General features: G+C 39.2%; 1 protein-coding gene across 6 annotated transcripts in view; it reads right to left on the bottom strand.

The window, feature by feature from the left end:
* Window positions 1-15,598, bottom strand: part of LOC105466897 (5-hydroxytryptamine receptor 4) — a 199,141-nt gene that overhangs the window by 83,514 nt on the left and 100,029 nt on the right. For all 6 annotated transcript variants that reach the window (XR_978501.2, XM_011716074.2, XM_071098240.1 and 3 more), the window contains exons 3-4: window positions 13,069-13,194; window positions 11,597-11,797 (exon numbers count right to left, since the gene is read on the bottom strand). Coding sequence is in view for 5 of the 6 variants with exons in the window: in XM_011716074.2 (XP_011714376.1) it covers window positions 11,597-11,797; window positions 13,069-13,194 (327 nt within the window). In the remaining variant the exon portion in view is untranslated. The remainder of the gene's footprint in view (window positions 1-11,596; window positions 11,798-13,068; window positions 13,195-15,598) is intronic.

Raw genomic sequence — 15,598 nt, 5'->3', positions numbered from 1 at the left:
CATATTCATAAAGCAAGTTCTTAGAGACCTACAAAGAGACAAAAATGCCCACACAGTAATAGTGGAAGACTTCAACACTCCACTGACAGCATTAGACAGATCATGGAGGCAGAAAATTGACAAAGATATTCAGAATCTGAACTCAACATTGACCAAATGGACCTGATAGACTTCTACAGAACTCTCTACCCAAAAACAACAGAATATACATTCTTCTCATCACCACATGACACATACTCTTAAATCAATCACATAATTGGACATAAAACAATCCTCAACAAATGCAAAAGAACAGAAATCATACCAAACACACTTTCAGACCACAGTGCAATAAAAATAGAAGTCAAGGCTAAGAAAATCACTCAAAGCCATGCAATTACATGGAAATTAAACAATATGCTCCTGAATGACTTGTGGGTAAGTAATAAGATTAAGGCAGAAATCAAGAAGTTCTTTGAAACTAATGAGAAGAAAGATATAACATAGCAGGGTCTATGGGACACAGCAAAGGCAGTGTCGAGAGGAAATTCACAGCACTAAATGCCCACATCAAAAAGTTATAAAGATGTCAAATGAACAACCTAACATCACAACTGAAAGAATTAGAGAAGCAAGAACAAATCAACCCCAAATGTAGCAGAAGACAAGAAATAACCAAAATCAGAACTAAATTGAAGGAAATAAAGAAAAAAAAAAATTCAAAAGATCAATGAACCCAGAAGTTAGGTTTTTGAAAACATGAAAAAGATGGATAGGATACTAGCTAAAGTAATACAGAAGAAAAGAGAGAAAATCCAAATAAACACAATTAGAACTGACAAAGAGGATGCTACCACTAATCCCACAGAAGTAAAACTAGTCAGAAACTACTACAAACACCTCTATGCACACAAACTAGAAAACCTAGAAGAGATGGATAAATTCCTGGACACATACACCCTCCCAAGACTGAACCAGGAAGAAATTCATCCCCTGAACCGACCAATAATTAGCTCTGAAATTAAATCAGTAATAGATAGCCCACCAATCAACAAAAGCCCACACCTGATGGATTGACAGCCTAATTCCACCAGATGTAGAAAGAATACCTGGTACCATTCCTACTGAAACTCTCCCAAAAAATTGAGGAGGAGAGATTGCTCCCCAACTCATCTTGATACCAACACCTGGCAGAGAAACAAGAAGTCAGGCCAGTATCCTTACATGAATATCAATGCAAAAATCCCTAACAAATTACTTGTGAACTGAATCCACAAGCACATCATATAGCTAATCCACCACGATTAAGTAGGCTTCATCCTCAGGATGCAAGGTTGGTTCAACGTACACAAACCAATAAATGTGATGCATCACATAAACAGAACTAAAGACAAAAACCACATGATAATCTCAATAAAAGCAGAAAAAGGCTTTCAATAAAATTCAATAGCTCTTTATGTTAAAAGCTCTCAGAAAACTACGTATTGAGGGAACATACCTCAAAATAGTAACAGCCATCTATGACAAACTCGCAGCCAACATCATAATGAAATGGCAAAAGCTGAAACCATTCCCCTTTAAAACTGGCACAAGACAAGAATGCCCTCTCTCTTCCACTAATATTGGAAGTCCTAGCCAGGGCCATCAGGCAAGAGAAAGAAATAAGGAGCATCCAAATAGGAAGAGAGGAAGTCCAACTACCCTTTTTTGCAAATAACATGATTCTATATCTAGAAAACCCCATAGTATTGCCCCCAAAGCTCCTTCAGCTGATAAACAACTTCAGCAAAGTTTTGGGATACAAAATCAATGTACAAAAATCACTAGCACTCCTATATACCTACCACAGCCAAGCTAAGGGCCAAATCAGGAAGGCAATTCCATTCACAACTGCCACAAAAAGAATAAAATACCAGGAATACACCTAACCAGGGAGGTGAAAGATCTCTACAATGAGAATTACAAAACACTGATCAAAGAAATCAGAGATGACACAAAGAAATGGAAAAACATTGCATGTTCATAGCTGGGAAGAATGAATATTGTTAAAATGGCTGTACTGTCCAAAGCAATTTACAGATTCAATGCTATTTCTATCAAACTACCAAAAACATACTTCACGAAGTAGAAAAAAAACTACTTTAAAATTAAAATGGAACCAAAAAAGAACCCACATAGTGCAGGCAATCCTAAGCAAAAAGCACAAAGCTGGAGGCATCACCTCACCTGACTTCAAGCTATACTACAGGGCTACAGTAACCAAAACAGCATGGTACTGGTATGAAAACAGAAACATAGACCAGTGGAGCAGAATAGAGGGTCAGAAGTAAGTTACACACCTACAACTATCTAATCTTTGACCAAGCTGACAAAAACAGACAATTGGGAAAAGGATTCCCTGTTCAATAAATGGTGCTGGGTAACCGGCTAGCCATATGCAGAAGACTGAAGCTGGACCCCTTTCTTACACCTTATACAAAAGCCAACTCAAGATGGATTAAAGACTTAAATGTAAAACCCAAAACTATAAAAACCCTGGAACAGAAACTAGGTAATACCATCCCGGATATAGGAACAGGCAAAGATTTCATGACCAAAAGCAATCACAACAAAAGCAAAAATTGACAAATGAGATCTAAACTTAAGAGTTTCTACACATCAAAAGAAACTACCAACAGAGCAAACAGACACTACAGAATGGGAGAAAATATCTTCAAACTATGCATCTGACAAAGGTCTAATATCCAGCATTTATAAGGAACTTAAACAAATTTACAATAAAAAAAGACAATCCCATTAAAAAATGGTCAAAGGACATGAACAAACACTTTTCAAAAGAGGACATACATGCAGCCAACAAGCATATAAAAAAAGAGTTCAATATCACTGATTGTTAAAGAAATGCAAATTAAAACCACAATGGGATACCATCTCACACCAGTCACAATGGCTATTACTAAAAAGTCAAAAAATAACACATGCTGGTGAAGTTGTGGAAAAAAGGGAACACTTATACACCATTGGAGGGAGTGTAAATTAGTTCAACCATTGTGGAAGCAGTATGGCGATTCCTCAAAGAACTAAAAGCAGAACTATTATTCAACCCAGCAATCCCATTACTGGGTATATACTCAGAGGAATATAAATCATTCTACCATAAAGACACATGCACCCAAATGGTTATTGCAGCACTCTTCACAATGGAAAAGACATAGAATCAACCTAAATGCCCAACAATGACACTTTAGATAACAAAAATGTGGTACATGTACACCATGGAATACTATGCAGCCATGTAAAATAGCAAAATCATGTCTTTTGCAGGAACATGGATGGAGCTAGAGGCCATTATCCTTAGTAAACTAATACAGAAGGAGAAAACCAAATACTGCATGTTCTCACTTACAAATGGGAACTAAATGACGAGAACTCAAGAAAACCAAAAAGAGAAAAAAAGACATTGGGTCTACTTGAGGGTGGAGGGTGGGAGGAGGGAGAGGAGCAGAAAATCATATTAGGTACTGGGCTTATTAATATCTAGGTGATGAAATAATGTATACATTATTTCTAAATACATGTATACATTATTATACCTAAATAAAATTTTAGGTTTTATTATATATATATATATAAAATTTTTATAAAATAAAATGTTTTAAAAGGTATTTATAAAAGGTATTTAAAAGGTATTTATAAAAAGAATAGGTGTGGTTTGGTATCCAGCTGATCATGGGAAATAAGTAAAAGATGACCTCAAAAAATTGTGTTTCAATGACTGAAAGACGACTAATAGATTCACCTTCAATGTACAATATGGAAGAGGATATAGTACTAGTTTACGACAAAAATGTCTACTTGGAGCACACTGAGGTTTGAGAAAACAGAAAGATGTTTAAGACAAGATGCTGAGCAGACAGACAGAGATAGAACCCCAGAGCCCAGTGTGTGAGAGGGGTGAGGGAGAGACAAGAGCAGAGGTGCAGGTGAAGCCACGGGATAAATGAGGTTTCCAAAGGAAAGAGGGGACATATTCAGGGCTGGAAGGCTAAGGATCTAACCTTCAAGGGTACTCAGCTATGAGTCAGAAAGAACCAGATGACTATCAATGTCTGGGAAGGCCCTCGCTACAGCCTCTAGGAATTTGCATTTAGAGAGGAAAACAATAATGGAATAGTCCTTGTGGCTAACATTAATTGAACACTTACCAAGTACCATGCACTGGTCTATGTATTATTCAGTTTATTATTCAGTTTTTAGAATAAACACTCAGTTATTTATTCCTCACAAGTCATAAAAGAGAAGGGAAAAGATTTTCTATTAATAACACAAATTTTACAGATAAGACAAAGTCCAGAAAACCTTTCTCACTTCTCCAAGGTCAAACCCTTGACAACCAGTCAAGCTGTGACTGAACCTAAGCAGCCTAGCACCTCAGGTCTCATTCTTAACCACTTTCTATATTGAGAGTTCTGTGAGGACACAGAAACTAATCCCAGAGTCATATCAAACAACCAAAAGTCACATCTCAGCGTTCTAAGCTCAGCCAAACATGTATGGAACAGCGATTATGGTCCAGAAAGAAAAACACATGAATAGATGACATAAGGCCTACTCTCAAGAAGTTTATATTCTAGAACAAGGCAGACAAACCAAACAATTATTGAGATGCACATACTAAGAACCTTGTATTAACCACGATGCTTAGATTCAATACTCCATGGGAGCTCAGAGGAAGAAATGACAAATTTTTATGAATGGAGCCCAGCCAATCATTGGAGAAGGTGACACATGTTATCTGACTATTGAAGAAAGGTGGATGTTTGCCAGAAAAATAAAAGAAACCCAAGGCACAGGTAGCAACATGCAGGTTTGAGGAAACATATCACTTTCAGGGAAAGAAAACAGATCACTCATGGGGAGGAGTTGAGGTAGGAAAATCAGACTGAGAATACGTTGGAAAAGCAGTGAAAGGCAAGCTAAGAATTTAGTTTTTAGTTAACAAGGACTTTCCTGGGGGTTTTCACATGTATTTTCAGGAGCAGCCACTCCCTAGTCCTCACCAACTTCCCTGTCCCCTACTGATACTCACAGCACCTACAGATCTCGGCAGCAGCATCACTTTCTCATGAGCCTACCCTGCTTTGGAGATTGCAACTTAGCAGACTCCAATAGCTTTTTTTTTCTTCTCCGTATAGTACTCAATGGTCACCAATTTTACTGTAATTATCTGTGTACTCTCTGTATTCCCAACTAGACAAGAAGTTCCATGATTCAGAGCTTTTTCTGATCATTCACCACTGTATTTACAATGTCCAGAACAACTCGTAGTAATTAGTAAGCACTCCATAAATGTTTGATGAAATGAATATAAAAATAACAGTTCATACCCTCTGGCATGAAATTTGACCAACAAATATTATTATGTACGAAGCCTGAACCTGCCCTAAAAGGGTGTATGAGAAGGAGAAACTTTTAATATAATTTCCTTGTGAAATGCATTTCAATCCTATTGGGAAAACAAATGTAATTGTGTGACACAGTTCACAATGACAGACACTTTTCATTTACACATTCCAAAATTGAATTATACTCCGGGGAGATCATTAAGAAATGCAAACACATTTATCTCCAGCACAAGATTAAACATGCAACCTTGAAGTAAGAATCGTATGTTTTACAAGTAAACCTGTTTAAAAGAGGATCTGAGACTAAGAAACTGTTGGAGAATTTTGCAGATGAAACACATCATATTTTCGAGCTGTGCAGAGGAAGGGTGACAATTCAGCTGGATGTATCCAAAAGAGAATTTTGCCATACTATGGAGAATGCTGTCTTCAATGAAGTGAAATTGACTTTTTTAAAAAAAGGGAATTACATTTGATGCTAAGTGAAGGACGAAGTATAGCATGTTCAGAGAAAGGGGATAAAAATGGTTAAAAGTCTGAAAAGTATGGCTTATGAGACCAGCAGAAGGATCTAGAAATATTTGGCTTAATATAGGGAGGACTTGGGGATGATATACCTCTGTTTTGCTGTGGAGGCTCCATAAAGATACCTGTAGGGTCTGGCCAGCCTAAGGGCAATTGGTATCTCCTCTTCTTGTCTGCCCAACACCTGTCTTTCCAGTGGGAACTGCCTTTCCTTCACACCACATGCTTTTGGTAAAGTTGGGAGTCATGATGCCTGACCTCTGCCCAGTAACCAGGATGTGTCGTCTCCACACCACAGTGACTGGTTAAGTGAAGAGTGTTTGACTCAAGCAAAGCCAACGAAAGTTCTTCCATGAGAAACAGCGCTTAGGTTTCTCTTCCTATGGACTTGCGTGTTAAGGATGGTTTAAGATTTGTTGCCTGTGACTATTTTTCTTTCCTGGTGGAAGAACCCAGCCTAAGAAAAAATCTAACAAGAAACCAGAGCTGATGGACAGCATAGGGACAAAGAGGGACAGATAGAAAGAGAGGGATAGACATAGGGAAACAGAGAGGGAGGTAAACAGGGAGAATGAGAAGGCAAGATGGAGACAAAGAGGAGGGGGAAACAGAGAAGGGCAAACTTAAACTAAATGACATTGTTCAAATCCTTATAGAGAGCCATGTCTGAAGCCAGACTTTTCAGTTATTTGAACAATCAATTTATTATCTGCCGCATGCTGCTGAAAGAAACATTGCTAATAGATCATCCAATAAGCAAGTTGGTAAAAATGTTACATTCAGGTAATTCACTGGCATATATATAGTACAAGCCCTCTTCAAGGGCATACTTAAATTGTAAACTCAAAATATATTCAAATAAGTCTGCTTATTACATACGAAATCACGGGCATTTACAGGCAGTTGCTATTTACAGTGGTTACCTCAGGTTATGCAGCTGTGGAAGTGGATATTGAAAGAACTGGGGACATTTTTAGTTTTACTTGTGAACTGATGACCTTTTTTTTACAATGCTCAGGTATTATTAATATTGTGACTTTAAAAATCTGTGAGAATTAGAAAAGGGACTGTTAGAAAAAATCAAATACAAGCTTGTGAACAGGGAGGAGGTTAACCAAGATCAATGTGGGAGTGATGCACCCATAAGAGATGGTGAGGGCTCCCTTGAGGGAGAAGTGAGTGTGCTTGGTGAGAAAGCAGACAGAACACACTGGTCAGGAAGATTTCCATGCTCCCTGGTTTGTTCTGACCTCAGAGGGGACTTCCAGCACTGAAGCAGAATGTTCTCAGAGAACTGAGGAATGCGCCATTCTAGCAACATTTTCAGCTAAAAGGCTATTGTGGATGGACTTGCATTTGAGAAGGTTACCTTCTAGCAAAGGGAAAATTGAAGTTTAAAATGTATATTACAGAAATTAGTAAAAGTGAAGGCTCCCAACCCCAGTTCAACTGACCATCCACTCTGGCCAGCACTACACCCTATGCCCTACCCCTCAAATAACCAACTGTTAATGGTTTGGTGAAAATTCATTCATGTTCTTTCTTTTTCATTCTCAATCTCTCTTTCTTTCTCTCTCTCTCTCTCTTTCTCCCTCTCTCTCTCTCTTTCTCTCTCTCTCTTTCTCTCTCTCTCTTTCTCTCTCTCTCTCTCCACACACACTCATGTAAACCCAGATACATGCATCTCTATATTTATTTTATAAAAGTGGAATTATGCTAAGCATTATAGTCTGCCACTTGCTTCTTTCCCCCCCAACATAATACAACAGTGATATCTTTCTAGGACAACACGTGTCATTATTTCTCATGGTTTTCAATGGCTGTCTTATATTTCACTTTTAAAACTAGTACTCTGTTATGACTACTTGGTTAGTTTTTATTCACCACAGAACTTTAGATCTTCAAAAATCAACTGTACTCTAAAGCTTTTAAAGCAGTTTTTGATCTCCTATGACCCATACTAGATGGTGCATTTATTTTAATTATACTTTGGAAATTATTTTTAAGGAGGCAATAAATTTTTATTAACATAATTCAATTCTGAAAGCACCAGGAAGCACAGTGAGCTAAGAATGGGAGTTGGGAAAATGCATTTTGTAATACTAAAGGAGTTCTACATTTTGCTTTGATCCAGGGGTCTGCCATCTGAGAGGAGTTACAAATCAAAGTGAGTCCTCTTGTTCAAAGGAACTACCCCTTGTGACTGATCCCAGAAGACTTGTAGCAGCTCTAGAGAGAAGGACGTGGCATACTGCCAGGAATAACATGGTTAACAAGGACATCACATCTCATTGAGACATTCACTCTGTGCTTTGGCCCAGCCCAGCTGAACCAAACTGTTAGCATGGGAAGAACACAGCAAAACAGACACTAGATGATAAATAAAACCATACTCTTCCAGGCTAAAACATTGCCCTGCAATGTTCAGGATGGACCGTCCAGCACTATGAGACAGGGAAAGCTGGAGACAAGCTGGAGGCAAGATCCCCAAGATCCCCAAGGAAAATAAAACAAAAGAAACCCCATCTGATATCTCACTTATGGTATTGGAGTTGTTGACATCCACTGTCAGAGAAAGAAATGCAATTATTGGCATGACTTTCACAAAGAGCATGTGCTGACCACTCCATTTGTTCAGTCCTGTTTGCCAAATACCTAAATAAGTATTTATGCAATGACTGGTTAATGGTCAACCTCCGCATAACAATGCAAGTTCTTTGAGGGCAAGGACCTTGCTCAAAGTTCGTAGCCTTGAGCTTCCTCCCATTGGAATAGAAAGACATTTAAGAAGAAAGTATAGACTTGATTTTAACTATAATTACACTGAGTTCTACGAAGGAGAAAAATGGTTTTGATGGAGTCAGCGAAGACTTCTGCAAAGAAGAGAAGATTTAGCTAAAATCTGAAAGACATGCAGGAGAGGAGGGGCAGAGGAGCTTTTCAGGCAGAGGGAAAAGCCAAGGCCTCAGGTGACTGAGCAGAGAGGCCTGAAGAACTAGAAAGAAGGCCAAGGTGACTCGGCCCTGGGGGTGAGGTTAGGAAGAGGGTGAAGGGAAGCTGGGGACATGGACAGCAAACAGAGGATGAAAAACCCTGTATGAGTCTGGTCTTGATCTTCAGTACAATGAATAGCCACTGAAGGGTTTTAAGCAAAGGAGCAACAGTATCAGAGCGGCATTTTAAAAAGATGACTATTTGATCTTGTGAGTGACAAGTAGATGGTGAGGGAATAAAACATATTTGGAGGGAATAATTAGGAAAGTGTTGAGTGGTTTATTCAAGAAATGATATTACTTTGGACAAATGATAGAGAGAAATAGACTAGGATCTCTTTAGGAAAGAAAATGAGCAGGACTTCTCATTATTTAAATGTAGGAGATGAGGAAAGACTGCTCTTAGAATAACTACCTGGTTTCTAGATGATGCAGCTGTTGGAGCAGCTATTCACTGAGGAGGTGCAAGTTTGATGAGAAAGATCATGAGTTGTACAGCTAGTTACAAGAAACTGACATTAACAACAACATCCAATAACATGGAGTACCATGACAAGCTGGGCCAAAGTGATGCCTTAAATGGATTATCCAATTTATACCTAACTGCAGTCACACAAAATAGGTGCTACCTCCTCAAGTTTTAGAGATAAGAAAGGCTTACACTCAGAAAGGCTTAATCACTTATTGCCATTCTCAGAACTAAACATTTTAAAAGCTGGGATTTGAACCCAAATCTCTTCAATTCTAAAGCAGATGGTTCTTAATGACCAATTCATCCTGTTTCATGATAACTCATACCTACTCAGGAAAATTTTCCTGATTTGAAAAGTATGTAAGCATAAATCTGAAGCCAAACCTTTCTAGGAAACCTCTAGACCTTCTCTCAGGGCTGTGCAAAGCAAACTCTCCACATCGGACAGTTGATTCTACACTTTCTCCCTTTTTTTTTTTTTCGTGGCTGACTGGCTCTTTTTCTTACTCTTGCTTTTACCCAGGCCTTGAGATTACCTCAGCTGCCCCCATCTCCCCTGCCTGGCCTTCTCCAAATTCCTGTAGTACTTTCAGTCTCACTACTCATTTTTAACAATGATCATGTGCAAGTTACCCAGCAGGATTTCCATAGATTTTCTACTTCCTTACATTGTATTTCCTATAATAAGAACTTTCATATAGTGTATCCTGACTGTCTTTAAAAGTCTTTCATGTCCTGAAGTCAGATTGTTGTAAACAAGCTAATAAACACAAATTTCCAAATATTACATGCCATGGGTCTGGTTGCTTGCCATCAGTTCAATTTTACCAGAGTCATTATCTCTAGCTATAGAGTGGAGTCTCATTATACATGCATTTAACTTAAGCAAATCCAACTATACGTTCTTGACAGAGCAAAAGAGAAAGCAATTTAAATAGAGCAGGCCATTATGCCTGCCATTCCAATCAATGCACATATGTCCCATGAAATAGGAGACGAACCTGCTGTCCCCTCAACTGGTTTCAGTCTCTAAGTACCTCCCCCAGTGTGATTAATTCTCTGGGAAGACTGTGATGCTAGCGTTTAAAAGTCTGTATGTTAGATATACCACAATCTCTAGTTTCAGTCAACTACTTTTCCTAGTCGTCAATTCAAAAAAACAGTGATTGTCTGGGCACAATAGCTCACATCTGTAACCCCAGCACTTTGGGAGGCTGAAGCCTGAGGATAACTTGAGCACAGTAGTTCGAGAGCAACCTGCGTAACATAGTGAGACTTGTCTCTATAAAAAATAAATAAGAATAAATAAAAATAAATTTTAAAACAGTGATCTATCTCAAGACTGGAGGAAAACTTGGGTTTGTTGGGCTGCTCAAGAGACAGTAAGAAATCATTGTGATTACGTGTGATTTGTACCCCACATTTTTCTGAGAGCTAACCCCTAAGATACGACTGCATTGATAACAGCATATGTTTGTGTAATCATCTGACTTTAGATTGCATTCTACCTTTATGGTGAAATGTAAATTATCAGGAATTGGAAAATGAATAGTGATGATACAAGTGATAAATACATAAATCTGTGACAAACGAGGCAAAGATGGAAATCATTAGGTCTCTTGAAGTCAAATATGAAGAAAGAGAATAAAATTATGCAACAAGAATGAAATTCTAGACATGGGTCCGAAAAATATAAAATTATTGGGAAGTTTATTATCATCTGTAACTTTCTGGAAAAGAGTCTCCACAATTCATGCACATACACAAATATGTATATCAAATTGTTACAGAAACATATTTTTCAAGAAAAGGTTATGTTCAAACATAGGGCATTTTCATTCTGAACCACCCCCGTTGCCCTCTGGGAAGATGTACTCATTCGTGATGCTCAGCTTCTTCGGAATTTTGTTCATGCCATTAGTATAAAATGTAGAGCTCTACAGTAAACTTGATTGCTGACATCTATTGCTATTTAGATGGCAAACTCCTTGCACACAGGTCCTAGGTCTTACTAATCTGCACATCTACAGTGCCCCAGAGAGGACCTGACTAAAAAGGGGGCCTCTGCAAAGGCTGGAGAGTGACTGTATAACTGAATTACCAAATTTACCTCTCTGAGATTCATTCCTTCTAATGAATAAGAAAAGGCAGACACTGCTCAATATCCATCAAGTCATTGTCTCCAACACAGAGCTCCGCTGTGCACATTGTTCTGTCCTTACCTATCCAGGGAAATGCAGCACAGGTGAAAAATCGATGCTGTTGTGAGCAGGACGTCCAGAGATGTCCGAACAAGACAAAACATCTCCCCATAAATCCAGATGTCTTGAACCAGCTCAATGGCACCAAAGGGCATCACCAGCACCGAAACCAGCAGATCCGCAAAAGCAAGAGATACAATGAAATAATTTGTTTTTATTTTCCTGTGAGTGAAAAAATGTAAGAGAGGAGGCAGGGGGAGGGATGAAGGGAAAAAGGGGAGGGAGAAGAGATCAAGAGAAAAAACAGGGAAAAGGGAAGCAAAGAAAGAAGAAAAGAAGGGAGGGGTAAAGAGGAAAGAAAACGTCACATGCTTAGCGTATTCCGTGAGATTCAGTTTCCCCTTCTGTAACATGGCTGAGAAGACCCAGCAGGGTCCAGCCTCTCCTGACTTCTCCAGACCTACCTTATACCAAAACCTCCTTTTTCCTCCCCTTTCTGGCCACTCTGCGCTAATCTGAGTTCCCCTGCACATACAGGTCCCTTTTGAGGGCCAATGGAGATGCTCTCTCTTCCAAGGGTTCCCTAGTTAATCCCACCCACCCATCAGTCCTTGGTTGGGCATTCTCAGGAAACTCTCTCAAGGTGTGCCCTGTGACTGTAGAGACAGTCCACCATTTTACACTAGTAGACTGGCTACTGTGTACTCACATTTATAACACTGGTCAGAATTGCGCTTTTACACTTTATTTGCATCATCATTAGACGTGTGCATGTCTTACTTAGAGAGGAACTGCTTCATTATACCCTTTTATGGCCCAGAGGCTCTCATCCCAGGCTGTACACTAGAATCATTTGATGCATTTTAATAAATATTGATGCTGAGGTCTCACTCCAAATCAGTTAGTTCAGGCACCCTGGGGAGTTAACACCTCTCCCCTCAAAGATTACCAGATAAAATACAGGATGGCTGATTAGATTTGAATTTTAGCAATAAATAAAACTTTTTGAACATAACTATGTCCAAAATACTACATGAGACATACTAATATCCCACGATGATAGTTTTTAAAAGTGCTTCAGGTGGTTCTAATTGCAGCCAAAGTTGGGCCTGATGAAGTAGAAGTGCAAAACACACAGGTTTAATTTCTAGATCTGTCCCTTGTCAGCCACATCTTCCCTAAACCATTAGTAAAATGGGGAGGTTAGATTATATGTGCTCTCAACAATTGTATATATAGTGATCACAACTATAAACACATTTGACAAAGAAAAAAAATGACAGGATGGAAATACACTGAAGCGTTTACACTGGTTGTATTAGAGTTGTAGGATTAATTGCAATCCCTTTATCATTCCTTTTATTTTTAAAATATTGTTCCCATCAATGCTTTCTTTCTTAATTACAAATTAAAATGGAAATGTTCACACCCAACTCTCCAGGGACGGCTCAGAACTCCCATGTTTCCTCAAAAGGTTCCCTCCTGCTGCTCACCTGAGCTGCCTGTCCCAGCACACAGCCACCATCACCAGCAGGTTCCCCAAGATGGCCATCAGGATAACCGCCGAGAGAAACGTGAGCAGCACGACCTTCTCCACTGACCCGAAACCCTCCTTGGAACTGAAAGACACACGCGAGCACAAATAATTGAATGAAAGTCTGGGACACAGGAAAGAAAATTTATCTTTTCATCATTGACCTTCTGAAAGGTAACTTCACCATCAGCTGCTGACACATATATTTATCATGCATTTAATGTACACCAAAATCTGAACCTGTCACTTAACATTTTTTCCTGGTTAGCTCCTATATGTAAGAGGAGTATGAGGCTTAGAGAGCTGAATTAACAAGCTATTTTCCATCCAAGCACTTGTGGCTTTCCTTCAGGGCATTTAGTTCAACTAGCATTCAGACATATGTGGTTGATTCCTGTTTTGTGCACTTACTCAATTAGATTGTAAAAGCTGAGTGAATGAGTGATAGTAACTTTGTAACTGCAGGAGTAGCCCAAACTGGTCCAAATTTGTGTATAAAATGGTGAGTTGTGTTTTAGTTGCCATGGACCCCCAGGTTGCAAGTTAAACTGACCAAGCCCAGATGAACGAAGCATGCAACCACAGGGTGGAACCTAAGTGCTTGGACCAAGGCATGGGGACCAAATAAAGAAGTGGACATCTCATGGCATGATCCATGATCCAATCATATCGAGCCGTAGCATCACCTTGTGGCATAATACAGTCACATCATACCTCCTGGCATTAACTTATCACAAGATCCAATCAGATCACACCTTATTACCCTCTGCCTATAAAACCTGCCATAGCCCCCAGCTCAGGGAGACAGATTTGAGCTTTGCCTCCTGCTTCCTTGCCATTCAACTTACAATGAAGTCTTTTTTTTTTTTTTTTCCTCAAAAGCCAGGGCCATAGTATTGGCTTCTATGAACATCAGCAAGGAGCCCACTGCTTGCTCAGTAGCAACTTGAACCAGTTGTTACTGAGCAAGCCACTTTGCATTCATACAGTTACTTGACTTGAATGCAAAGCCATTTTGTTACAGTGTCCCATTCCAGCCCATGCAGAAGCCTCTGCTTACAGGTAGGTTCTCCCAGAGAAAAAAAAGATTGTGGTTTGATGGTTGTTCTTCCATCAGTTCACCTGGACAAATTGAATTCAGATTCTGTGAAGTCTGTTGGAAAGATAGTAGCCAATAAATAAGCTCAGTGGCTCCTTTCACCACCCTGATCATTTCTTTTAGTGCCCACAATATGTCATTGTCTTCCCAGTTCAAATTTGTGTTCTTGTCAGTTTCAGCATCTGATTTAGTCTACAAATGTTGCCTTCCCCATGTAAACTCAGCATTTTGTTTTATTAACTTGAAAATGAAGATGCCTTTTCAATGAAAGCATGATATCTGCAGATTAATATTCAGAAGATATATGGATTTTAAAAACTTTTAAAGTATAATAAAACATTCTTTTTAATGAAGTTTCAAAGAATCTTAAAACTCCTAGACCAGGGGTGTCCAATCTTTTGGCTTCCCCGGTCCACACTGGAAGAAGAAGAATTGTCTTGGGCCACACATAAAATATACTAACACTAACAATGGCTGCTGAGCTAAAAAAAAAAAATTGCAGAAAAATCTCATAATGTGTTAAGAAAGTTTATAAACTGTGTTGGGCTGCATTAAAAGCTGTCCTGGGCTGGCTGTGCCCCGACAGACTGTGGGTTGGACAAGTTTGTCCTAGACCCAAACCCCACATTTGAATATGGGAAAGAAGAGCTGACTTGTCAGAGCATGTTAGTGGCTGGTCTGGGAGAGGCTGTTTGTTCTGTGAGCCCACCAATGAGAACACAGGGTTCCAAAAATCAAGAATTCTCTCATCTTTCCTGAGCTCTTTTGACTGAAAATAAAGATGCATGGCCCTCTCCAAATGGAAGCAGCCTGCAAAGTCCTGGCTTTGGCCTTGTCCAGAACTTCTGTTAAGCTGGCACAGAAGACAAGGTGCCAAAAGGAATGAGGAACCAGTCTGGTAGTGGTTGGAGAATGAGAAAGTCCCTCCATTCAGCTGAGAAGTGTTTTTATAGGCAGTTTGATAGATTGTTTTGGCTGGGGTTCAGATGAAAAGAAATTCCAGATATGCTCATCTAAATCACCCTTCTACACTTAAGTTCTAACTATCAACAGTACAAATATTAGATAGAGAAGATTTAATTCAGTGAGGAAAATGGTACACTTAGGAAAAAGACCTTAACAGACTAATGTAGCCACCAAAAACTCATTTGATCTTACGTCATGTTAGTTGAGTTAGGCACTAACAAAGGAGGTGATGGTGGTTCTCTTCCCTGTCCTTCTCAGAGTCTCTGACTCACAGCCCCTCTGCAACTCATCTCCTCCAACCCCAGGGCCTCCGGATTTGAGGTGCCTTCTTCCTAGAATGATTCTTCAGTGACTGACTTCTTGTCATTCAGGTCTCAGATTAAATTTAACCCCCAGTTAATGTACCACAGCCAACAAACATTTT

This window comes from Macaca nemestrina, chromosome 6 (assembly GCF_043159975.1).
Source record: "Macaca nemestrina isolate mMacNem1 chromosome 6, mMacNem.hap1, whole genome shotgun sequence".
NCBI lineage: Eukaryota > Metazoa > Chordata > Mammalia > Primates > Cercopithecidae > Macaca > Macaca nemestrina.
Note: the sequence above shows the minus strand (reverse complement) of the source record. Positions and strands in the feature narration are given on the sequence as shown.